This window comes from Vigna unguiculata, chromosome 10 (genome assembly GCF_004118075.2).
Source record: "Vigna unguiculata cultivar IT97K-499-35 chromosome 10, ASM411807v1, whole genome shotgun sequence".
In the NCBI taxonomy this organism is placed as follows: Eukaryota; Viridiplantae; Streptophyta; class Magnoliopsida; order Fabales; family Fabaceae; genus Vigna; species Vigna unguiculata.
In genome coordinates, this window is record NC_040288.1 from 24,775,017 (window position 1) to 24,801,216 (window position 26,200).

Below are 26,200 nucleotides of genomic sequence, written 5' to 3' on the forward strand. Positions count from 1 at the left end.
CCCACCATATTCGAATTAAGGAGCCTGGATCATGACCCATGCCCACCTATGGCCCAAGCAGGAGCCCAGCCCATGACGTGACAAGACATAATTAATAAATCTATAAATAAGCATGGACCCCAGGAATTAAAGGTACGCATTCATTACTCTCCTAATTACGAGATTTGACTTTCTAAGAGGTTTTGCTGACTTGAGCATCGGAGTCTCTTTTGCAGGTAACCCCCATCGGGTCCAAACCAATTCACACCGAGATATCCACAGACGACATATAAAAGCCGAGAGGAAGCCTACTGAGGAGATTGCGAATTGCGGTAACGCTTGTGTCTGACATCTTATTTGTTCTCTGCAGGAACAACTACTTTTAAATTATGCAAGTTGACAATTTGATTTTTGGGTTAAATATATTTTTGGTCCCTCAAGTTTTAATGAATTTTAGAATTAGTCCCTCTTCGAAAATTTATACCAATTTAGTTCTTCATCTTTATTAATGCGTGAATTTAGCCCTTTTTACCAAATTTTGTTAAGTTTATTTGACATTTTAAACACATTTTATTATAATATTTGAGTTAACATTGAAGCGAAAATATGTCAAACGGTATGGTGGTGTTGGAAAGGTGGAGTCTTGAAGCGTTGTTGGGTCGCACTCCGAGTGCGAAGTCGCGACAAAAATTTATGAAACGGCAACGTGGTGATCTCCTACGACGAGGAGTGTGGAAATTGCGAGGAATGTGGAAATGAAACCGTCAGAGGTTGGGGTTGACTAAGAGGATTTTGTAGGGTTTGTCTTCATATGAGCTAGTTTTGTTTTTTGTCTGCGCATTTGTCTCATTAAAATTCAATTTACTGTGTAATAAAAAGATAGAATTAAATGAGAAGTAAATAAAAGAGTATTATGGAGGGAAAGATGGCGCCACTAAAAAGACGACGTAATGTGTAATGGGAGTATAATGACGTTTTCAAATGCCATATTTTGCATACAAACATGTGGCAGTTATAGAAATGTCGTATTATGAAGCAAATTATGGCGGTTTTCCATAACCGCCATATTAAAACTGTCATATTTACTTCAATTTTTTGTAGTCAAACAATTCAAATACTATCATAAAATGTGCTTGAAACGTAAGATAAACTTAACAAAATTTGGTTAAAAGAACAAAATTCACGCATTTTTAAAGATGAAGGACTAAATTGATCAAAAGTTTTGAACATGAACTAATTCCAAATTTCACTAAAACATAAGAAATCAAAAATATATTTAATCCTTGATTTTTTTAAATATTAAAATGTTGATTTATAAAGTTTCAATAGTTTAGATGTTTGATTATTTGTCTAACTTTGTACATTTTAATATTCAACTAATATCTTTCAGTTAGAAAAATAGGTAAACAATTACAACAATAATTATATAAAATAAATAAAAACATCTTTTAAGTGAGTCAACTTATTAACTCACCAAGTTTTAAACTAGGTTACAAAATTTCTTATTCACTAAAATGTAGTTATTGAATTGTTTTTTTTTGTTACCAAACCCGTATAAGTTAACTCATCTAATTTTGTAATTTAGGTTGCCTCGTTTTAATATCCTTAGTTGAAAATAATATTATCAAGAAATTACTTAAGACAACAGAGAGAAACTGAAATTAATCAACCACATGTTATCTTAAAGACTCTAACATCAACATTAGATTAAAGCACAATTTAAGAATAGGTTCTTTCATTAGATTAACAAATTTTGGAATAAACAAAATTAAACTACAATAAAAAAAACAACACTACGGTATAACAATGAAGATACATTTTATTTATTATATTAATAGTTACTATTTTTAAGACTGTTATATTATATTTTGTGGTTACAAAATCTATCACTGTCACTACATGTGTGTATAGTATGACATTTGAACAAATAAAATATACAAAAGTAACCGTCACCGCATCACAAATTTTTTTAGTGTATTGAGGTGGATATTTTTTTCTGGATGAACTTGAGTTTTTTTTTTCTTATATAATTGACAACTATCATAATTACTTTTTGGTTGACGTCTGCAATGATTATTTTTATCACCCAAACCAATGTTATTTTTTTGTCAACAATTTGTTAGATTTTTCTTCATATAGTAATCGAATAAACTTTCAACTAGCATTAATGAAGATTGTGTTTTTTATAAAGTCAATTGGAGAAATTTTTCGATCAAAATTAATATAAGAATTTAATTAAAAAAAATCCAACGAACAAAATTGTAACGTCCCATTTAATAGATAAATCTAATTAAATAAAATATCGCATAGTTTATAATATCCAAATGGCACAAGACTTAAAGTATAAGAATATTTTACAGTCATCCAAATATATCCAAAAGAAAAACAAAGGCACTACACAATGTCAGGAACAAAAAAATATAAAAGTTCATACTTATCTGACATAGCTTGCTCATAAGCAAGGTATTACATAAGCAACCATGCCTACAGAGAGTACTCGAAGAAAATGAGATCTAACCCAAGCCAGGCTACACTGCAGAGTTTTCATCACCCTGGTGACCACTAGGAGTTTCTACATCTGCTCACATCAATAAATTGATGATCATTACAAAACGGAAAGACCACACACTAGACAAACACAAGCAAACAAAAAGGGTAAGCTAGAGTATAAATCATTTTAACATGTTATGGCATGCAAATACTTAAAACAGATCATAAACATGCAACAAGATAGGTAAACAATCATGTGATAACAAACAAGCAAGACTCTAAGACTCCATTATTCGGATACATATAATCGGTTGAATTCACTAGATACTTGCACTTGTGGTGGCCTTTACTGTAGAACTATTGCCAATGGGTTTCACCCTACCACGCACAAGGTTAGCCTTCAAACATCTAAGGCCATTATCCTACCAAAGACTAGGGTCTCCTACTACTCTCACCACTTGAGTCAGTCCACTCTACGTGAGACTAACTGACTTTTTAGAGTTTTAGGATGCAATCCTTACTTGAATCCTTACCTAATTATATACACTAAGGCACCACCAAGAAACCTTACTAAGAGGTTCATGGAATTACGTCCATCACATAAGGCACCACCATGAGGTCTCAACAAGAGGTTCATGGAATTACGTCCATCACATACAGCACCACCATGAGATCTCACCAACAGATTCATGGAATTACGTCCAACTCATACCATAACCATGTATCACCAACCAACCATAGATTTATCATGCATAACAAACTCATACCAATGTCCAACCAAACACCTCATCATGTTCCATGAATTCATTCATACCAATCTCATCAATTCAAATCCCAATATATCATATAAAGCATACATGGCATCATACTTGAACTGTTTAAAGCACAAATCATCCAATCATACGAAACACCCACGAATACAATCAACTCTGTCAATCTCGCTCAGGCTAAAAAGCTCTCACTCAAGCGAGAGGAACTCTTCACTCAAGCTACTAGCTCTCGCCTAGGCGAGACTACAAATAGAGGGCATATTGAGGTCTCGCTCAAGCTAGCCCATCTCGCTCAAGCGATACTACTCTCTCTCAGGCGAGTGGCCTTCGCTTAGGCGAGCCCTTGAAACAGAGAGGGGGGTGAGCTGTTCTTCTTGCTTAGGTGAGAGCTCCTCACTTAAGCAAGAGCTTTCGTTTTGGGCGACCATCCAGCTTGTCTGGGCGAGTTCAGCAGAACTAATATGCTCTCACGCATGCCATCACGACCAGAAGCATACCATATATTTTCCATACCATCAAGAACACCACAAAAGCATTCAAGAGTACCAAACATTCCAATAGCTATTAAAACATCATAAAAACATAAAACTCTAACTTCACTTACTTTATCAAAAGCTATTGGGATGGGGTTTAGGCAAAAGCAGAATGGCACCACAACTTCAAGAATAGCTTTGTGAGCTTGAAACACTAACACCAGAACAAAGACGGATTCCTACGATGAACCCTAGCTAGAACCACGAAAATCAAGCTAGAGAAGAGAGAGATGAGTTGAGGACCAACCTACGTGGAATAAAAATGAAGTTTACTAGCTCGACAAAGAATGAGAGTCAAACCCTAACAAAGCTCTGTTGGAGAGAAAGAGCAAGTGAGTGAAGGGTTGTTTTTGCAAAGTGATAGAATGGAAAACAAAGAGGTTGAAAGGGAATTAAGTGGGTCTTACAGATGAGGCTAGACCCTTAAATATTAAGGATAGAAATTAAGTGAGACTTACAAACATTGTAAAAATAACCCTTCGTTTATTAGAAAAATTATAAAAATAACGATCTCAAGCTAAATAACTATGATCAATATCAATAATTTGGCCGAGAATAATCAAGAAACATCTTTGTTAATAGTAGTAAAAAAAAGTCTTAATATACTTTCACAAAAAATTGTCATCAACATAGATTGGTTAGAAAAATCATCAACATTAATATTTTTCATTGTTAACAATGATTTCTTACTTAAATAACTTTTTTTATCTTTAGTAGTAATAAAAATATTTTACCTAAACAATGATTCATTAAATTTAACCTGTCCACTAGTGTAGAGGGGGATTTGACCACAGTTATTTTGACCTTTTGGCTTCGGTTTTACATCCGAGGCATATACTGACTAGGTAAAAGAGGACTTGTTTATGCCTCGGTAATGAACTGAGGCATATGCGAGGGTTACTGCCTCAGTTCTAGAGGGAACCGAGGCCTAATGGGTATCACGAATTTAAAAAAAAACTTTCTGACTCACCCTCCTTCTCCGAAGTTAGGGTTTCCTCTCACTGACGCTGGCGCCGCAAACCACATCGGTGGTGTCAACACCATCCTCGTCGCTTCAATACAAGACGCCAAGGACCACATCGCGCAGATCGAGTACGTCTTCTGCTCCCAGCTCTATCCTTAATTTAAATCTGAGGCGACATTGAAACGGTGCCGCATCGACCAGCTCTAGTGTGAGGTCGATGAGAACATGGCACTGCACAAGAACCTCGTGGAGTTGGTGCAGTCCAAGGTGTTCGCTCTGAAAAACGCCGAAGAGAAGCGAAACGTTGCATTTTCGAAATTGGAGGACTGCGAGAGCGAGAAGGTGAAGTTGCTCGCAAGAATCATGAAGTTGGACGAGAAACCGAGGAGGAAGATGCGAGAAGTTGAAGAGGAAGGGGTGCGAAACTTGTTTCTGCAACGAAACTTGCGTTTGAAAATGGAAGAGAGAGAAATTGCTGCTGCTCACGCGAAGAAGACTTATTGCCTCGGTTGATTTTAAACTGAGGCATAAACATCTATCTGCCTCGGTTACATGCAACCCAAAACATATTTCACTCAAAAAGCAATCAAATATGTCTCGGTTATAAAAGACCCGAGCCATAAACATCTATTTGCCTCGGTTATAGGAGACCCGAGGCATAAACATCTATCTGCCTCGGTTTGATTTGACCTGAGACATAAAAGTCTGCCACTAGTTTAAAAATATCAAAGCAACGGGAAAGATAAAGTTTTTGGGGGGTTTATGCCTCGGTTCTATATACAACCAAGGCATAAAAGTTCAGAAAAATTACAAAAGTACCACCGCGTCTTCATATGCCTCGTTTGTGCATGAACCGATGCATATTGGACGCTGTAAAAAGTTTATTCTGCACCAGTGGTCTCATCAAATAAAATATTAAAAAAGATAAAATATTTTTTAAAATAAAGTTAATTCAAACTTAATATATTTAAATATATTAAAAACTATGAAATTAGTATACGAAGAACATTACCTCTCTTATTTCACCATGTATTTCCATATTAGAACTTAGAACGTTCATCAACCATCGCAGTTGCCGTCAACCACATCTATTATTGTCACATTTTTTTTTAATTCGCAATTGTTTGTTTTATTTATTTCATTTTTTTTTTCATCTTCTATCTTTATCTAACTAGTTGAATTTGAACAAAAGTATAACACTTTAATATTTAAGCATCAAATATAGAATGTTTTTAAAGTAAAAGCATATGTACTAAATATATAAAAGTTATTTTCTAAAGTAAAAGCTAAATACATTTATATAGTGTTAACAAATGGGCATTTTTTTGTGCTTGATGATAAAAATACAAGGTATTAATATGTTACTAGCCTAATATAATTATGTAAAATGTCAATCTTAGTCAATTCAATTATTAACTATTTCTAATTATTTCTAATTATATATAAGTTGATAATTTTATTAATAATGATTGGATAGTTTAGATTTTTATATTATTTATTATGTAGGTTTATAATTTAGTTTTTAACTATTATCTTTATATTCGAGAAATATATTATAATACTATAAAAAATAAATTGAGTTAATTCATTATAATTGTAATGCAATAAATATATGAAATAAATAAAAATATGTTAAGTTAAACTGTGATACAAAATATTTTATTTTCCAAAAGGTGAGTTATTGAATTAATTCTTTTTTATCAAACTCGTAACGAGGCTAACTCGTGTAAGTTAAGTTGACTCATTTTAACATTCCTAACTTAAAAACAAGACAACATAATTCAATTCAAATAATATTATCAAAAAATTGTATAAGAAAACGTCAACAAAGACTCTAATATTGGATCCAAGCACAAGTCTTTCAAGAATAGGTTCTTACATTAGATTGACAAACATTGGAATAGATGCAATCAAACTACAACAATACTATGGTCTAACAAATAAGATGCATTTCATTTATTATATTAATTATTTGGAGGTCTACAACATGGGGATGACAGAAACATGAAATACATTATAGTTGTGGAATAAGAAATGATGGACCATGTTGCCAGACTAGTCTTTGCCGTACCATGATCTCCTTTGAAGATCTTCAATTACTCTGTTATCCAGTTGAAGAGCTCTGGCGAGAACCTCAACAGAAATAGGTGGAACAGCTTTAAACAAAGCGTTTGCAACTATAACAGTACCTGGATTTTGACTGCTAAGACCAGCAATAGCAACTGCATTGCCATATCCAATGTTGAGTTGGAAGTGAACGAGACCAATCGGGAAGACAAAGACATCACCCTTGTTCAACACTTTGGTGAAAAGACGATTTCCATCTTGATTCGAGGTTACAAATCCAACATAAAGTGTTCCCTCGAGAACTATAAGGATCTCTGTGCCACGAGGGTGGGTGTGGGGAGGGTTTAAACCCTTTGGAGCAAAATCTATGCGAGCCAAAGATATGCCCAACGTGTTTAGTCCAGGTAGTTGATCAACAGCCACGGGAGTCACCTGTGCATTCAGTGGGTTGTCGGTATTCCCAGGTTCCACGTGTAAGAAGAAATCTTCAGCTTTCACAGTCTTAGGGTCTTTGCAAAATTTTCCATTCACAAACACTACAAATTACAAAGCAATGGTTAGTATAATTTGAATAATATTTTGAAAAGTGCATGGATAAAAAAAGGTGTTATAACACCTGATATAAAATTAGAAAGATAATACAAATGAATGTTTATAAGTTATATATGATAGGATAAGAAAAGAAAGACATATAGATAAAATCAAGATATATGTGCATATATTTCTTGGAATATTTTACGTACCACCATCGGATTCCTTGATTGCCACACAAAAGTCTTGGAGGGGACTAGGGTCATAGGCAGACACAAGTGAGGAAGTGAGAGCCAAGACAGCAACAAGCAAGTAAACACCTTTCATTTTTTTTTTTTCCTTTTGGTATACTCAAACGATTCTTCTGCTATGTAATGTTGTGAGAAGTGAGTTATGATTCATTTGGAGATGGGTATTTATAAGGATGAATCATCAATTGGTTTGCATATTGTATTTAGCGTACCTAATATTTTATTTAGTGAGGAAGCATTCCTTAACAACTACATGCATACTTGATCAAAGAGTAGACTAAGGAGATGCCCCATGTGAAAAAGAAAACGCAAGTGTTTCGGTCTTACCTTATCACCTGCCTTTGCTTCTCATACTTGTTCCAGTAATATTATTTTATGAGGGGATCATCTTTAACTTAATCAAACTTCAGTTTAGACTTTTTCTCAATATATTAATTACATTGATGACGATACTTTAAATGGGCTGAATACGAAAAGTTCTGTGTGGGACTGGGCCACACTTATCAAACAATGGATATAATATTGATCACGGCTAAACATAGAGACCAATTTTGATGCCGCTGTCAATAACTTCAGAAAATGGCTACTAAAGTATTTCAATAGCAGAAGAGTGTTTGAAGATGTATATGATCTCGAAATCATTCACAAAATAAATTTTCCGAGTGAAAACCCTTTTTCCTTGGACTGTCTTGCAAAAGTTGACTTTGAACCATATTTTGCTATCATAAACCTAATGATGAATAAATAAATAAACATGAAAAGATAAATTATCAACATGACAATACTTACATATCTTTCAAATCAAAATGAAAAATAAAAAGCAATCATAAACTCAATTTCTCTTGCACATATGTTTGGATTCACTCTTCTAGGAATTCACTACAAGAATACATGAGATTAGCAACGTAAAGATAACGTTGACCACCACCGAGAAATTGTCAGAATCAGCAAAAAAGATGCAAACACAAGAAGAAATCATATACTACAACATTACATCGATATTTATAACCAAATATAAAATTGAAAATAATATAAAGATATATTAGTTAATATGTGAGGGTTAGTCTGACACTATTTTATCCTTGTTAACATCAACTCCAGGATGCTAACTCGAGATAATAAAACTGAAAATTTTATAAATTTATATTAGTTATTTTGCGAGAGCTATTCAACACTATTTTATCCTCAATAGTTTCGGCCGAAAGACTCTCACTCAACATTATAAGACTGAAAATATTGTAAAATTATATTAGTTATTGTAAAATTATATTAGTTATTTTGTGAGGGCTAGTTAATTTTATTTTATCCCATTAGCGTCGACTAGGGGACACTAATTTTATATTGTAAAATTGAAAAAAAAAATAGGAATATATATTAGCGATTTTTCAAGGATTAGTTGACACTCACTACAAATAATCCTGTATGTAACGTTCCAAATAAATAGATAAAACTCATTTAATAAAACGCCACATACATAATATCCAGATGGTACGAAGATTTGGGATATGAAGTACTTTGTACCCCAACATATCCATAAAACATAAAAGAGGCCCCACACGGCCTAAAACAAAATACACTAGTGAACTAATCAAAACCCTTCTCGCTCAGGCTAACAGGCCTCGCTCAGGCGAGAGAAGCCCTCTCGCTCAGGCGAAACCCTTCTCGCCTAGTCGAGAGCGCGATAGGGAAACAATGGGTTATGCGATGTCTCGCTCAGGCGAGCCCCTTCTCGCCTAAGCGAGACTACACCTCGCTCAAAAAGAAATAGGTCGCCTGAGCAACCGTTCGCACAGAAATGCTTGGGTGAGCCTTTATTAGTCTTGCCTAGGCGAGGCATGCTCGCTTGAGCGAGAAAACCAGTGCCCGCCACTGTTCATTCACACAACAGTCACGCAAACATCAAACCCAAAGGCTACAACGACATTTTCATCAAAGCATAGTAGCATGCAGTCCACAAAATCATACAATAATATTAGAGCAAGCTAAAAACGGCTAGACACAAGGACCCTAGCTTCCTTTACCTGGAAGGGGCTTATACGAGACATCGACACCAACTGCGAAGTGCAATAGTTCGAGAAGCAGTCTTAGAAACTGGAAGAACAGCGGGGTAGTGAAAGAACAAAGTTACTATGGAACCCTAAAAAGGAAGAACACGAAAATAAGCTTTAGGGAGTACAGGTACGAGCTTGAGAAACACTTACATGGAGTGAAAAACAAAACTGAGCTTGAGAAATCTTTGGCCAAGATCGGAGTCAAGCCCTAGTAGAGTGTTCTAAAAGGAAGGGGCAGCGCTTAGGGTTCTGTTTTGCAAGAATGAATCAGAATTGGAAACCCTAGCAGCTTTAGGGCCTTAGCACCCTATGGGTTAGCCCTTAGGCCCAACAAATTAAGGTCAGCCCTTAAACATTAGGGCAGAAATAAAACTTGGCCTTACATTCTCCCCAACAACAAAATTTTCGACCTCGAAAATGAAAACTTACCAGGTGAAGAGGTGCTGGTGTGGTTTCCTCATGTCCTCCTCTAACTCCCAAGTGGAGTCACCTACCTTTCCGATCCTAGACGACCTTGACCAATCTGACTGTTTTTTCTCTGCGTTCCTCAACCTTGCTATCCTCTAGAGCAATGGGTGGTACTTCCACAGTGAGGTCCTCCCTGATCTGTATATCCTCAGCTTCCAACACATGAGCCGGATCAAACACATACTTCCTCAACTACGACACGTGGAACACCAGGTGAAGATTTGCCAACTGAGGAGGCAAAGCTATCTCATAAGCTACTGGTCCAATCCTCCTCGAGATCTGATAAGGACCAAGGAACTTAGGATAAAGTTTTCTTGAGCGGAGAGCCCTTCCCACACCAGTGGTTTGGGTCACCCTCAAGAACACGTGATCTCCAACCTCGAATTCCAAAGGCCTCCTTGTGCGACCTACATAAGCCTTTTGTCTACTCTATGAAGCCTGCATTCTATTCCTCACCAATCTCACATTCTCGATGGTCTACTCCAACAATTCTGACCCAACTAACACGGCCTCCCCATCCTGATACCAACACAAGGGAGTCCTGCACTTCCGACCATAAAGAGCCTCATATGGTGTCATCTCAATGCTTGCATGTAAACTATTGTTGTAGGTAAACTCAATCAACGATAACACTTCTTCCCAAGCACCCAAATGATCCAGTATGCATGTTCGCAGTAAGTCCTCAAGTGATTTGATCGTCCTCTTAGACTGACCATCTGACTGAACTCATCGTGAGTTTGCTTCCCAAAGCACCCTGCAAGGTTTGCCAAAACCGTGATGTGAACCGTGGATCTCTGTCTGATACAATGCTCGAAGGCACCCCATGCAACCTCACAATCACCTTGATGTGCAACTGAGCCAACTTAACCATAGACATCCTCAGGTTCATTGCTAAGAAATGCGCACTCTTGGTCAGTCGATCCACTATGATCAGATGGTGTCATGCCCTCTAAAAGTTCGTGACAGAAGGGTCACAAAGTCCATCGAGATGCTATCCCATTTCCACACTGGTATCTCTAAGGGTTGCATAATTCCACCGGGTCTCTAATGCTCCACCTTTGCCTTTTGACAAGTCAGATAGGCCGACACGAACTATGCTACTTCTTTCTCCATACCCTACCACCAGAAATTTTCCTTGAGGTCCTGGTACATCTTAGTCATTCCCGGATGTAAGCTAAGGCGACTCTTGTGCCCTTCCTCAAGGATTAGCCTTTTCACCTCAACATCATCAGGCACACACACTATGCCCTAGAATCTCAATATATCGTCATTACCCAAAGCAAAGTCCTTTGCCTCTTCCGACCCCAATTGCTCCCCCACTTTGTTCAGACTAGCATCCAATAACTGTCTTTCTCTAACCGAGTTTAGGAAGTCACTAAATATGGTCAGGTTACTATATCTAATGGATCATGATTCCAATTTCACCTACAGTTTCATGTCTCTAAATTTCTCCAGTAGTTCCACCTCTTTGATCATGAGGTGAGCGGTGTGCACCGTCTTCCTACTCAAAGCATCGGCTACTACGTTCGCCTTCCCTGGATGGTACAAAAGCTTAAAATCATAATCCTTCAAAAATTCCATCCATCTTCTATGTCTCATGTTTAACTCCTTCTAATCAAATAGGTACTTTAGACTCTTGTGATCACCAAATACCCAGAATTGAGCACCGTAGAGGTAGTGTCTCCAGATCTTCAAGGTAAACACGATAGCCGCCAACTCCAAGTCGTGAGTGGGGTAGTTTCTCTTATGCACCTTGAGTTGCCTCGAAGTGTAGGCCACCACATTCTTCTCCTGCATCAACACACAGCCCAACCCTAAATGAGAGGCATCACAATGGACCTCAAAAGGTTATCCAATATCGGGGATCACTAGGATTAGAGCACTCGTCAACCTCTGCTTAAGCTCTTGGAAGCTTTCCTCACACTTGTCCGTCCAAGTGAAAGGTTGGTCCTTCCGTGTAAGTTGCGTCAAGGGCGCCACTATCTTGGAAAATCCCTCAATAAACCTTCTATAGTACCCTGCTAAACCCATGAAGCTCCTTATCTTCGTCGCTGATATGGGACTTTCCCACTTCACCACTACCTCTACCTTTGCTGGGTCCACTGCTATCCTCTGGGCGGATATCACATGTCCCAAGAATTGCACTTCGTCCATCCAGAACTCACACTTGAACAATTTAGCATACAACTGTTTCTCCCTCAGAATACCAAGCACTACCCTCAGGTGCTCAGCATGCTCCTCCTGAGTCCTGGAATAGATAAGGATGTCGTCTATGAAGACTACGACAAACTTATCTAGGAACGGTCTGAATATCCGGTTCATGTAGTCCATGAACACCGCTGGAGCATTGGTCACACCAAAAGGCATAACCACATACTCATAGTGTCCGTATCGGGACCTGAAGGCCGTCTTCTGCACATCATCTGCCTTCACCAATATTTGGTGATAACCCGACTGTAAGTAAATCTTTGAGAATATCGATGACCCATGCAACTGATCCATCAGGTCCTCTATTCTCGAGAGAGGATACTTGTTCTTAATCGTCATTTTGTTCAACTGGCTGTAGTCCACACATAAGCATGAACTCCCATCCTTTTTCTTTACCAACAACACTGGTGCTCCCCAAGGTGACGTACTAGGTCGTATAAACTGTTTCCCTAACAGCTTCTCAATCTGACTCTTGAGTTTCACCAACTCCACCAACGCCATCCGATATGGGGCCATCGACACTGGGCTGGTTCCTGGTACCAAGTCAATAGAGAATTCCACTTCTTTACTATGAGGTAAACCTGGCACTTCTGCCGAGAATATGTCCTCAAATTCATGCACGACTGGTATAAGTGACGTCCTCCCCTCTTTCTCCACCTCCAGATGTGTGAAGATTATGTAACACTGTGCACCCCCTTGTAGTTCCTTCACAACCCCCTAAGATGTTAACAACTCAAGCTCCTCTGAGTTGGGGAAAAACACCTTCTTCTCTCGACAATCTATAAGAATGCGATTGGCAGAGAGCCAATCCATTCCCAAGATCACCTCTAACTCCTGCAGAGGTAAGCAGGTCAGATTTACTTTATACCTACATCCCTCTACCTCCACTGGACACCTAGCACACAAGGACGATGTCCTGACCAAATCCGATGCCGGAGTAGACACCACATGTTCACACTGCAGCTCACACACCGGCAGACTCAACTTTTTTACACATGCATCTGACATAAATGAGTGTGTCGCTCCAGAGTCATATAGCACACAACAAGCTTTTCTAGCTATCATACAATGGCCTATAACGAGGTTACCTGAACCTGCTGCCTCCGCCCCGGTCATGGCGTACACTCTACCAATCGCTTGAGGTCTGTTGCCTCTATGCCTCTGCTGGTTCTGCGTAGGAGTCTGTACAGGAGATCGTGTCACTGTCCTAGCAAGGGTGGGGCAGTCCCTCCCAAAGTGGCCTTCCTTGCCACAGTTGTTGCACCTCTTGAAGCCTGCAAGCTGGGGGCAGACATTTCTCTTGTGCGGTCCTCCACACTGGTAGCACTGAATCCTACTCTGCTGGGAAGAAGACTCCCTAGACCCCCGACACTGGAAATGAGGCCTAGTATAGGGCTTCCTCCTCTCTTCGTGCCTATGCCTAGACCAGATGGTCCTCCCACTCTCTGTTGGGATGGGTGCTAAGTTTCCACCTCTACCTTCATCTTCTCCATGACCCTTGCCTTCTCCACCAAGGCGGTAAAGTCCTTGATGGATAGCGGGGCCACCATCAAACGGAGATCTCCACGGAAGCCGTTCTTGAACTTTCTACATCGCCACTCTTTATCCAGCATCATGGTGTAGAAACGACTGAGATGCCTAAACTTTTCCGCATACTCAGTCACAGATTTGTTCCCTTGTGTTAATTGTAGAAACTCCACCTCTTTAGCGTATTTAATGTTGTCACGGAAGTACTCGGAGAGGAACTTCCTCCTAAAGACATCCCAAGTAACTGGTTCCTGCCTCTCCTCCATAATGGACTTCATACCGATCCACCAATGTTCAGCCTCACCCGTGAGCATGTACACCGCGAAAGTCAGTCTACTCTCCTCGGGGCACATCTTAGCGTCAAATATCCTCTTTAGGTCTTTCAGCCACTAGTCTACTGCGTCCGGACTGGTCTTGCCTCCAAACTTCACTAGATGGTGTTTCAGAAAGTCTTCCAGACTCCACTCCCTGGTTGTAGGTCGTAGCTCCGGGCCAAAAGCAAGGGTAGCTACCCTGTTCTCCTCCAACTGGCGGAGGGCCTCCATATGTTGTCTGTGACCGTCCTCAGCCGCCACCCTAGCAGCCTCCATCAGCTGCATCACCAGTTGTTGCTGCTCAAGCGCTACCACCTGTCGCTGCATTGATGCTTCAAGTTGTTGCATCATTGTCGTACTTTGATGCGTAATAGCAGCTACCATTGCCTCAATCGGCTCTGACGATATCTGGCGCATCGCCCTAGGAAGATTGCAGAGTCCTACAAGATGGTGCATAGTTCACTAGCACACAGGAGATCACTTGGTTAGGCTCAATAAGACAGGAATTAGCTAAGAATACTCATAAAGACACAGAGAAAGCTAAGCGGACACCCAAGTCCACAGACCTAAGGAACGACCGCTCTGATAGCATAAATGTAACGTCCCAAATATCCAGAGGGTACGAAGATTTGGGATATGAAGTACTCCGTACCCCAACATATCCATAAAACATAAAAGAGGTCCTACACGGCCTAAAACAAAATACACTAGTGAACTAATAATACTAGGTCTTGTATAGATAAGAAAAGCATAGCAAATAAATTCTTCAGCGATGGGCCTCATAGTGGGCCCAATACCCATTCAATCCATCAAGTTGTATCATTCCTATCATCATTACCACTACCAGATGTTCTTCTATCTGCTCACATCAATAAACCATTCAACAATAGCACCAAAACCTGTTCACAGCCTCGCTCAGGCTAACAGGCCTTGCTCGGGCGAGAGAGGCCCTCTCGCTCAGGCGAAACCCTTCTCGCCTAGGCGAGAGCGCGACATGGAAACAATGGGTTATGCGATGTCTCACTCGAGCGAGCCCCTTCTCGCCTAAGTGAGACTACACCTCGCTCAAAAAGAAACCAGGTCCCTTGAGCGACCGTTCGCACATAAATGCTTGGGCGAGCCTTTGTTAGTCTTGCCTAGGCGAGGCATGCTCGCTTGGGCGAGAAAACCAGTGCCCGCCACTGTTCATTCATACAACAGTCACGCAAACATCAAACCCAAAGGCTACAACGACATTTTCATCAAAGCATAGTAGCATCCAGTCTACAGAATCATACAATAATATTAGAGCAAGCAAAAAATGACTAGACACAAGGACCCTAGCTTCCCTTACCTGGAAGGGTCTTATACGAGACCTCGACACCAACTACAGAGTGCAACAGTTCGAGAAGCAATCTGAGAAACGGGAAGAACAGCGGGGCAGTGAAAGAACAAAGTTACTATGGAACCCTAAAAAGGAAGAACACGAAAATAAGCTTTAGGGAGTATAGGTACGAGCTTGAGAAACACTTACATGGAGTGAAAAACAAAACTGAGCTTGAGAAATCTTTGGCCAAGATCGGAGTCAAGCCCTAGCAGAGTGTTCTAAAAGGAATGGGCAACGCTTAGGGTTCTATTTTGCAAGAATGAATCAGAATTGGAAACCCTAGCAGCTTTAGGGCCTTAGCACCCTATGGGCCAGCCCTTAGGTCCATTAGATTAAGGTCAACCCTTAAACATTAGGGCAGAAATAAAATTGGGCCTTACACTGTAAATTGTGACAATTTTAGTATAACAATTATTTAAAACCGTTACCTTTTACATGATAATACGACAGTTTTTGAATCGTCACATTTAACATACAAAATATGGGAGTTTTAAGTGTTTTGAACCGTTATATTTTATATATGATGGTTTAACTATTATTTTTTTAAATAAAATCTGTAAATAATTTATCTTGAGTTCTTTTTCTAGTTCCTCATAAAGTTTTTCTCCAAACTTCAATACTTTCATTCCTCCACTTTCACTTTTGCTTTTCAACCCCCTTCCATCCATTAGCACGCATTCTCACTCTCGCCTTTCAGGATTGCTATGCACGCTCAATATCGCATTCATCCTTTCAGGAATATTTATTCATTTAGCTGGGGGAAAAAGAGATGAAAGGTGGATAAGAAGGTTTTGCCCTTCATGTTTTCTCTGTGAGAAGCTTTGACTTAGACAAACCTAAAACTTGGTCATGCCCACATTGACCCAAAATTACCAAAAGACTCGAGAAACTTTTTTATAGTATTTCTACTTTGGATGAGCTTCAAGCTTTAGGTGAGGCTTTTAGGGTTGATGTCATTGTTGTGGATTAAGAGAAAGATAAAAGGTTATATGTGTTGAAGCCACTAATTATGGCATTAGTTAAAGGATTTAATTCAAATCCACCATTAATGATTAAGTAGATAGTTGGATTACATGTACTATTTTTGCATCGTATTTTGTAGCTTTTACTGTGCATGGATTTTGTATTATATTATTATTTCTCCATTGGTCTAAGAGATTTTCTTCCGTGTACAAAAGGTATTTTATGTGGTATGTTTGTTGGGTTTCCAAGTAGCAAAGTTAATAGAACGTTGCCTCATCGAGAAATTTGAAAAATGGCGTAGCACTACATTAGTAAAAATGGTGTCACCTTAGCCTTTAATTCCATAAAAATGGTGCCACGTTATACTTTGTGGCGATACGAATTACGAAAATTTTCAAAACTGCAAGAAATGTAAATTGTGGTGGTTAAAAACACATCATTTTACGAAAATAACTATCACAATTTTCACTATTTTATGCAGTGACTATTTTATTACCATTAGAATTGGTGACCGACACTAGGTAGTCATTAGGGTAGCATTGACTAGCAGACATTTAATAAGATGAATAAGGAAAAAATTTCAAAATAAGTTTCAATTTTTCGTACGAGTTTCATTCTCCCTTTCTCGCCAGCTTGTACAGTTTCACTTTCTTCACCTTCAATCGAAACCTACACATGTCATTCTCCTTTTTGTTTTGTGATTTCTCAAGCTAGAGCCAATGTTCAAAGTTTTTCCCCTCTCTTACGCCTTAGACACAACTGCTTTATTTTATGATTTGTTGAGCCTCCTTATTTCAATTTGTCTAACTCCTTTCTTTTTCAACCTTGTTATTCATCTATCCATGGAAGTAATACTTGGTGGTCATGTTAAATACTGCTAGATGTATCCATTTGAAAGCTAACAATTTTGTTATTCACCATATGTGGACATTATAAGTCAATACGATAAATAATTTTATGTTGTTCTTTCCTATAGTATGATCAGAGATGCATAGCAAACTATAAGAAATTTGGCAAAGGTAGAAGGGTCAATATTTGCATTCTACTTACACCGTGAGATAACATATTTTGTTCTCACTATTTGCAAAGTATAACCTTGTTGTATAATACTTCTTTGCAAAATGATCCTTGGTTAGGTTCAAATGATAAACTTCAGTCATCATTGTCAATCTTAAACAAATCTCAAAATTCTAGTAGAGCATATAAACATTATTGGTTACATGATGATTAATTTCATTATGCTCATATACTCGTGCTCATCAATTGCATTGAGTTTAAACTAATACTTGAGTAATTTAACATGTGCATTTGTATTCACAAAAACTTCACACAATGTTAACGTTATACTTATATTATTTACGATGTACATTTTCTCTTGCAAGATTGCTCTTACAAATGAACTCCATCAGCACTAAACAAACGTTCATTACTATATATTAGTAGTCTTTTCCTTAATGGTTTAGGAACGATGAAAATGTTGAGGTATGAGATGTTCATATTTTGTTATTATTCTCCATTACTTAACTTATACAAACACACAAACTATTCAAAGTAAACAGTAGGAATAAAGAAAATGCACACAAAAGATTTATACTAGCTCACCTCTACCCGAGGTTACGTCTAGTCTCTTAAAAAACCTTGTCAATACTTAATTTCGTTCGACTAAATATAATTTTATTTCTAAAACCTTGATTAAAAATAAGTGTTTAATTTATTTAAGAACAAGGAAAAACTAGAAAAAAAGTGAAATAAAAATAAAAACAAACAAAGTGGAAAAGATCTAAAAGTATACCACTTATAACACTTTCTTTCCCTATCAGCTAACAAGCCAACACATGTTTCTAATTTCACCTCCCCCATGTTACTCTATTCACCTCTCTTTTTAAATGGCGTATTAACCCAACGTTTTACATTCACACTCCCCTTATTTTTTTGCACCCCTACCTACATCACCTAAAATCCTTCTCATTCCTAAGGTGACACTTATCCCACTTTTTTCCATGAGTGGGGTCCTACACCCCGATCTGAGTGAAGTTTAGAATTAGAGGGTTATGTAACAAAACCACTTTGGATGTACTTCATGTTTGGCTATCCCATGCTATAGTTTGCTCTCTTCATTTATGTTTCCACACTAAGTTGATTACTTAACTATTTTTGATACACGACGAAAAATTTCATAGCTTTAGTGACCTGAATCCTTAGGTATTAGGGAACCATCCTATTGATTGTTTATAGTTTGCCATAAAACTTTAAATGTTAAATCTATGTTAAGCCATAAAAGGGAGATGTTTGTGTTCTTTGCTCTTCACCTTTTGTTGTACATACTTATAGTTAAGTGCATCACATCTTATGTAAGGGTCTCTATTATGTCAAAAGAACATATATCAACATGCATAACAAGGTATGAATAATAAATTAAATAAAAAATGTCATATGATATATATACCAAAAAGGTACATAAGTGAAAACAGAATGACAAGCCTCTAAGTACTTTTCCAACAAATGGTATCTGAAAAGTCTGTGTAAAAAATCCCCGCTCTTTGTTATGATCATAATATATAATGTGATTTGAATTAAAACATTTTGACAAAAGTAACCAAACTTCTAACTAAACTAGTTGCATTGAGTCCCTCACTCTAGTGTACTCTCTTTCTCTTTCTTCCTAAAATTAATGTGAAAAAAGAAATAAGAACTAACATTCTGTCATTGCCATTGTCACGAGAATCTTTTTGTATGCTTTTTAGTTTCAAACTCACTCTCTAAACTTTGATAGTATATTATACCGTAGAAGATAATAGATTTAGTGACCTAAAGCACAAAGGGCATGTGAAATTTATATAGCTCTTTATTCATCACAAAGTGATTTCCATAATACATCGTTGCCAATTATATGAGATTAGAGTATCAAAATTTATGCCACAATTATAAAATTGATTGACAAATGGACAACATCTATGGAAATAATTAACCATGTGAATATCTCACATTATCCCACATATCACATATTTGAGAAATTTCCAACATTCTCTCACTTGGTTCATTTATCCAATTATTAATCAATATAATAAACTAAATACAAGGATCATCATGACATATCCTCCAAAAATGAGTATTATCTCCCATTTTTCACAAAATATCAAGTCTCTCATCAAAGACTCGTAACTATAATGAATAAACCATATGTTTATTCTGTTACTTTAATATTTAAGCATTCATTAACATCAAATATATAATGTTTTTAAATTAAAAGTATATGTACTTTGAAGATAAAAGTTATTTTATAAAGTAAAAGCCATATACATTTCTATAGTGTTAACAAATGGGCATTTTTTTTGTTTGAAGATAAAAATACAAGGTTTTAATATGTTACTGACCGTAATATAACTATGTAAATTATATTAGAAATGTATGAGTCAATTTGGTTCAATATGAGTTCAAGTCGGATTAAATTAGAAAACACGAGTTATTTAATATTTTTAACTATGTAGGCTGACCATTTGATTTTTTCAAATACTACAATGTTGATTAATAATGTTTGAATAGTTTAGATGTTTCTATTATTTATTATGTAGGTGGACATTTTAGTTTTTGACTAGTATCTTTATATTGGAGAAATATATGAACACTTTGTTTATAATATACTATAAAAAATGAATTGAGTTAATCTAGTTAGATTGTACCGCAACAAATATATACAAAATTTTTGACTTTCCAAAAACCAAGTTTTTGAATTGATTCCTTTCTACCAAATTTGTGATGAGTTAACTCGTGTAAGTTAGATTGACTCGCTTTAACATTCCTAATCAATATAATTCAATTCAAATATTATTATCTAGAAATTATTTAAGAAAACATCGATAAACCAATCTTAATCAACCATGTGTTATCTTAAAGACTCTAATATTGGATCCAAGCACATATCTTACAAGAATATGTTGTTTCATTAGATTGACAAACATTGGAAAAAATGAAATCAAACTACAATAGAAAACAATACTACAGTATAATAATCAAGATGCATTTCATTTATTATATCAATAATTATTTGAAGGTCTATTGTATAGGGGTTACAAAAACATGAAATTCATTGTAGTTGTAGAATAAGCAATGATGGACCATGTTCCTAGACTAGTCCTTGCCGTACCATGATTTCCTTTGAAGATCTTCAATTACTTTGTTATCCACTTGAAGAGCTCTAGCAAGAACCTCAACAGAAATAGGTGGAACAGCTTTAAACAAAGCGTTTGCAACTATAACAGTTCCTGGATTTTGACTGCTAAGACCAGCAATAGCAACCGCATTGCCATATCCGACGTTGAGTTGGAAGTGGACGAGACCAATTGGGAAGACAAAGACATCACCTTTGTTTAGAACTTTGGTGAAAAGGCGATTTCCATCTTGGTTCGAGGTTACAAATCCAACGTAAAGTGTTCCCTCGAGAACTATAAGGATCTCTGTTCCACGAGGGTGGGTATGGGGAGGATTTAAACCCTTTGGTGCAAAATCTATGCGAGCCAAAGATATGCCTAGGGTGTTGAGGCCAGGTAGTTGATCAACAGACACAGGAGTCACCTGTGCATTCAGTGGGTTGTCGGTGTTCCCAGGTTCCACATGCAGGAAGAAATCTTCAGCTTTCACAGTCTTGGGGTCTTTGCAAAATTTTCCATTTACAAACACTACAAATTACATAGCAATGATTAGTAAATTTGAATAATATTTTGAAAATGTATGGATATCAAAAATGTATTATAACACCCAATTAATATAAACTTGGAAAGATAATACAAATGAAAGTTTATAAGTTATATGATATGATAAGGAAAGAAAGACAAAAAAAATGTAATCGCGTAGATAAAATAAAGATTTCGTGGAATATTTTTACGTACCACCATCGGGTTCCTTGAGTGCCACACAAAAGTCTTGAAGGGGACTAGGGTCATAGGCAGACACAAATGAGGAAGTGAGAGCCAAGACGGCAACAAGCAAGTAAACACCTTTCATTTTTTTTTTTCCTTATGGTATACTCAAACGATTCTTCTGCTATGTAATGTTGTGAGAAGTGAGTTTTTGATTCATTTGGAGATCGGTATTTATAAGGATGAATCATTAATCGCTTTTCAGATTGTATATATTAACCGTAATTAATTTTTTATTTAATGACGAATCATTCCTTAACAACTACGTACGTGCTTGATCAAAGAGTAGACTAAGGAGATGCACCATGTGAAAAAGAAAACGCAAGTGTTTCGGTCTTACCTAATCACCTGCCTTTGCTTCTTATACTTATTCCAGTAATATTATTTTATGAGGGGATGATCGTTAACTTAATCAAAGTGCAGTTTAGACTTTGTCTCAATATAGTACATTGATGACAATAGTTTAAATGGTTTGAATACGAAAATTTTTGTGATCGGGACTGGGTCATACTCAATATATACATTGGTTTGAATACCATGTATATTGATCACCACTAAAGTATTTCGGAGAGTGTTTGAAGATGTACATGATCTTGAAATCATTCACAAAATAAATTGGCCAAGTGAAAACCTTTTTCCTTGGACTCTGTCTTGCAAAAATTGACTTTTTGAACCATATATTCCTATCATGAACCTAAGTCAATGATGAATAAATAAGTAAATATAAAATGATAAATTTTCAACGTTGACAATACTTAAATATCTTTGAAATCATAATGTTGGGAATTCGAAAGTAATCCTAGACTCAATTTCTTTTGGAGAGATGTTTTGATTAAGGTTAAAATACTTTTTTGAATATAAAACTAATATTAAGATTTATTTGACAAAATTTATGAAAATTGAGAAAAAAAATATATAGCGTGAGCCGCTATTTAGAGCAAGTCGAAAGGACACAACAACAACACAAATCATATACCACATCACTAAATCAATATTTATTACCAAAAATAAAATTGAAAATAATATCAAAATTTATTATAGTTAGTTTGCGAGGGTTTGACGACGTTATTTTATCCTGAATAACATAGATTTATATTAGTTATCTTTGCAAGGACTGACCTACACTGTTTTATCCTCAATATCACAGCTTGGAGGACTCTAACATAATATTATAAGACCGAAATTAATATAACATTATATTAGTTATTTTGTTAGGGCTAGTCGACACTAATTTGTGTCCATTAACGTCAGCTGGAGGATGCTAATTCTATATTATAAAATAGAAAAAAATAAATACAAAAATATATTAGTGATTTTGCAAGGTTAGTGGATACTCACTACAAAAAATCATACAAATTATGACGTTTATTTAAAATGCCGGTTTTTATGTGTAAAATATGTTAGTTTTAACTGTATTTTTTAAATAAAATCTACAAATAATTTTTCCCGAGTTCTTTTTTTGGTTTCCCTAAAGTTTTTTTTTTCCAAACTTCAATACTTTCATTCCTCCGCTTTCCCTTTTACGTTTCAAACCTCCGCTCTCACTCTCCCCTCTCAATCTCGCCTTTTAGGATTGCTACGCACGCTCAAGATCGCATTAGTCCACTAAAAATTGTAGTAAGTTTAACAAAAAAAATGTATAATTTAGGGTTTTTATCTTTGAGGATTTGAATTTCAAGTTTCTTTTTCTTCCATTGAATCGTGTTTCCATACTCTTATTATAAAGGATTTACCCAATGAAGGTTATCATTTGGCTGTTCAATTTGAATCGGGTTGGATTCCTCTTCCATTCTCTCTTATCATTCTTTGGTAATAAGAATTTTTATTCATTTCGCTTGGGAGGAAAGAAATAAAATGTAGATAAGTTCTCCCTTTCCTGTTTTCTCTGTGAGAAGCTTTGATTGAGAAAAAAAAAACCCAAAACTCGATCATGACCACATTGACCCAAAAGTACTAAATGACTCAATAAGCTTTTTGATAGTATTTCTACTTTGGATGAGCTTCAAGCTTTGGGTGGAGAGGCTTTTAGGGCTGATGTCATTAGTGTGGATTGAGAGAACGATAGAAGGTTATCTATGCTGAAGCAAATAATTGTGGCATTGATTAAAGGATTGAATTCAAATTCATCATCAATGATTAAGAAGATAGTTGGATTACATGTACTATTTTTGCATCTTATTTTGTAGCTTTTACTGTGCATGGATTATGTATTATATTATTATTTATCCATTGGTCTGATGAGATTTTCTTCCTTGTACAAAAGTGTATTTTACTTTGGTGTGTTGTTGTGTTTCGAAGTAGCAAATTTAATTGAATGATGCCTCGTCATCAAATTTGAAAAATGATATTGCTTACATTGGTAAAAATGTTGTGCCATATTAGCCTTCAAAATTACCACATTATACTCTGTGGTGATATGAATTATAGCGGTTTTCAAAGAAAAAAATTTCAACCTTGTTATTCATCTACGCATGGAAGTAACACTTGATGGTTCTGTTAAATACCGTTAGATCTACCCATTTGAAAGGTAACAATTTTGTTATTCACCGTATGGACTGTATAAGTCAATACAATAACAAAATTTATGGTGCTCTTTCCTATAGGATAATGGGAGATGTTAAGCGAGTTATAGGAAATTGTCTAAGGGTAGAAGGGTCAATATTATCATTCTACTTATAGAGTGAGATAAAATATTTTTGTTCTCCTTGTTTAAAAAGTGTAAGCTTATTGTCCAATACTTCTTTTGCGAAATTATCTTTGGTTATTAGGTTTAAATGATGAACTCCAGTCATTCCAGTCATCATTGTCAATCTTAAACAAATATCAACGTTTTAATAGAGCATATAAACATCATTTGTTACATGATGATTGTTAACTCACTTTTTTTTTTCAGTCGTTTAGAGTTAAATAAAACCAAATTTCCCCTAATGAAGTATAGGGAAACCCTGGATATCAAATCCAAGGAAATGGTCTGTATCGAACATAGTTTGTATAATTTAATCTTGCTAAAATGAAAATAAAAGAAAACAAAGTGGAAAAAAGAAATTTTAAAACCTAGAAAAAATGTAGAATTTTATTGAATTGAATCTAAACTATGCAAATGCATGAATGAAAATATGCCAAGATATGCATGAATGCAATGCGTGAGAACCTATAATGAGGAAAAGTCTACGTGAATGTGAATTCATATGTAGACCTTATGCAAATCTAGTTATCATGCACATGTGATAAACGACTGTATGCCCTAAACAATGCTAAGCCTAATGTGAAATGAAATTGGAACAAGACAATACGCAAACTAAATGGCATCAGCGGAACTATAATTTGGCAGCAAAATAGTAGAGAATCAGCACAAAACAGTAGTAGAATTACTCAATCAGATTCTCAACAACATGAACTGAAACACAATAGTGAATTCCAAATAAGCATGCTAAATATTCAAGCATAAACAACCCTAACGTGTTAGGCTAATTCTCTAGACAAATTTGGAATTAAATCACAGCAACCAACCCAAACAGAATTATTTCAAATGCAATGCAGATGTTCCTAATCAGAAAAATTGTATGAAACCATATTGCAGTAGTGTATCTGTTAGGCAGCATTTAGTTTAACACCAATCATTAGAGTAACTTGAGGTGCAGCTGTGAATATCAAATGAAAATGCTCTATGCTCAATCATAAAGAACTAAAAGATGCATAACCTAAGTATGCTTGAGATATGATTAAAGCTACCAAAAACTAAAACATAAAAGCTTAAGAGGAACTATTTGTGGAGTTCATGAGTTAATCCATTAACTACTATAGTACTTAAAAACAAGGACATAAATAACATAAATTGGTGCAAAAACTTAAAGGCAAACAAAATGATGACATAAAGCAATAAAAGGAAATTTAAAATTGCTGCAGAATTGGAATAAACTAGACTTGGAACAGTTTCATTGAGTGAATAAGAATCCATCTACACTCGAGAAGACATCTCGATATTATGCGCCCACTTTGGAGTCACTTGGTTTGTAGGAGAAAATATTAAACTGTGTAGAATTTGTGGATTCATGATCACTACACTGACTTAAGAACATGAAGCTAAATTGATAACTGGAATGTGATAAAGATTCAGAAAATTAAAGCTGAGAAACATAAAATGAAAGTGAATCGTAAACAAGCAAGCAACACAAGCTAAAATTCAGAATTGGAAATTGAAATGGAAGCAGAATCAGTGTAATCGTTTCAAATTCAGAGAAGTGTTACACAATGTCAAGAAAGAATCTGAAATTAAAATTGTGAAAAGAGGTTCACTAAGCAATTCCCGACCACTTTGTGCTGGTGAAAAGCCAAGTGAAACCACCCACACACTAAGGAAAACCCGAATCTCTGAAGGCCGCTTTGTGCTCATCAGAGATGGAGAACCCTTCTTACAATGCACTCTTTCCCTCTCTTGCAAGAACACCCTCGAAGAACCTTAGCCTCTCGACATGTTTCTACTCACGGAATTAGGGCCCTCCAAACAAAGTCTAAATCTGCCCCTTTTTAAACCCCTCACGAAAAAAAACATAAAAGAAAACCAAAACTTTCCTAACCATGATTTGTTGCTCTTGAACCTAGTGGAGGATCTTGACGAGAATTGTTGGGAGAGTCAAAATAATACATCAAAAATTTATATATTTAATTATTGTCACTAATAAAATAAAATAAAATACATAATTTAGTATAACAATAACTAAAAAGAAATCACACATATCTAAAAAATTGTCAAAAAAAATTCAATAATAATTAAACCACACTTAAAATTCAGTTATAAAAAA

The 26,200-nt window shown here is 36.2% G+C and overlaps 2 protein-coding genes across 2 annotated transcripts; both read right to left on the reverse strand.

Moving 5' to 3' along the window:
• Positions 1-6,670: 6,670 nt before the first annotated feature.
• LOC114166440 (germin-like protein subfamily 1 member 20) lies at positions 6,671-7,733 on the reverse strand. Its single transcript, XM_028051175.1, has 2 exons — positions 7,547-7,733; positions 6,671-7,339 (listed from the first exon to the last, which is right to left on the reverse strand). Exons 1-2 carry the CDS (start codon positions 7,659-7,661, stop codon positions 6,792-6,794), a joined length of 663 nt encoding a protein of 220 aa, XP_027906976.1. The 5' UTR covers positions 7,662-7,733; the 3' UTR covers positions 6,671-6,791.
• Positions 7,734-20,486: 12,753 nt separating this feature from the next.
• On the reverse strand, positions 20,487-21,558 carry LOC114166500 (germin-like protein subfamily 1 member 20). The gene is made up of 2 exons (XM_028051243.1): positions 21,369-21,558; positions 20,487-21,158 (listed from the first exon to the last, which is right to left on the reverse strand). Exons 1-2 carry the CDS (start codon positions 21,481-21,483, stop codon positions 20,611-20,613), a joined length of 663 nt encoding a protein of 220 aa, XP_027907044.1. The 5' UTR covers positions 21,484-21,558; the 3' UTR covers positions 20,487-20,610.
• Positions 21,559-26,200: the final 4,642 nt, after the last annotated feature.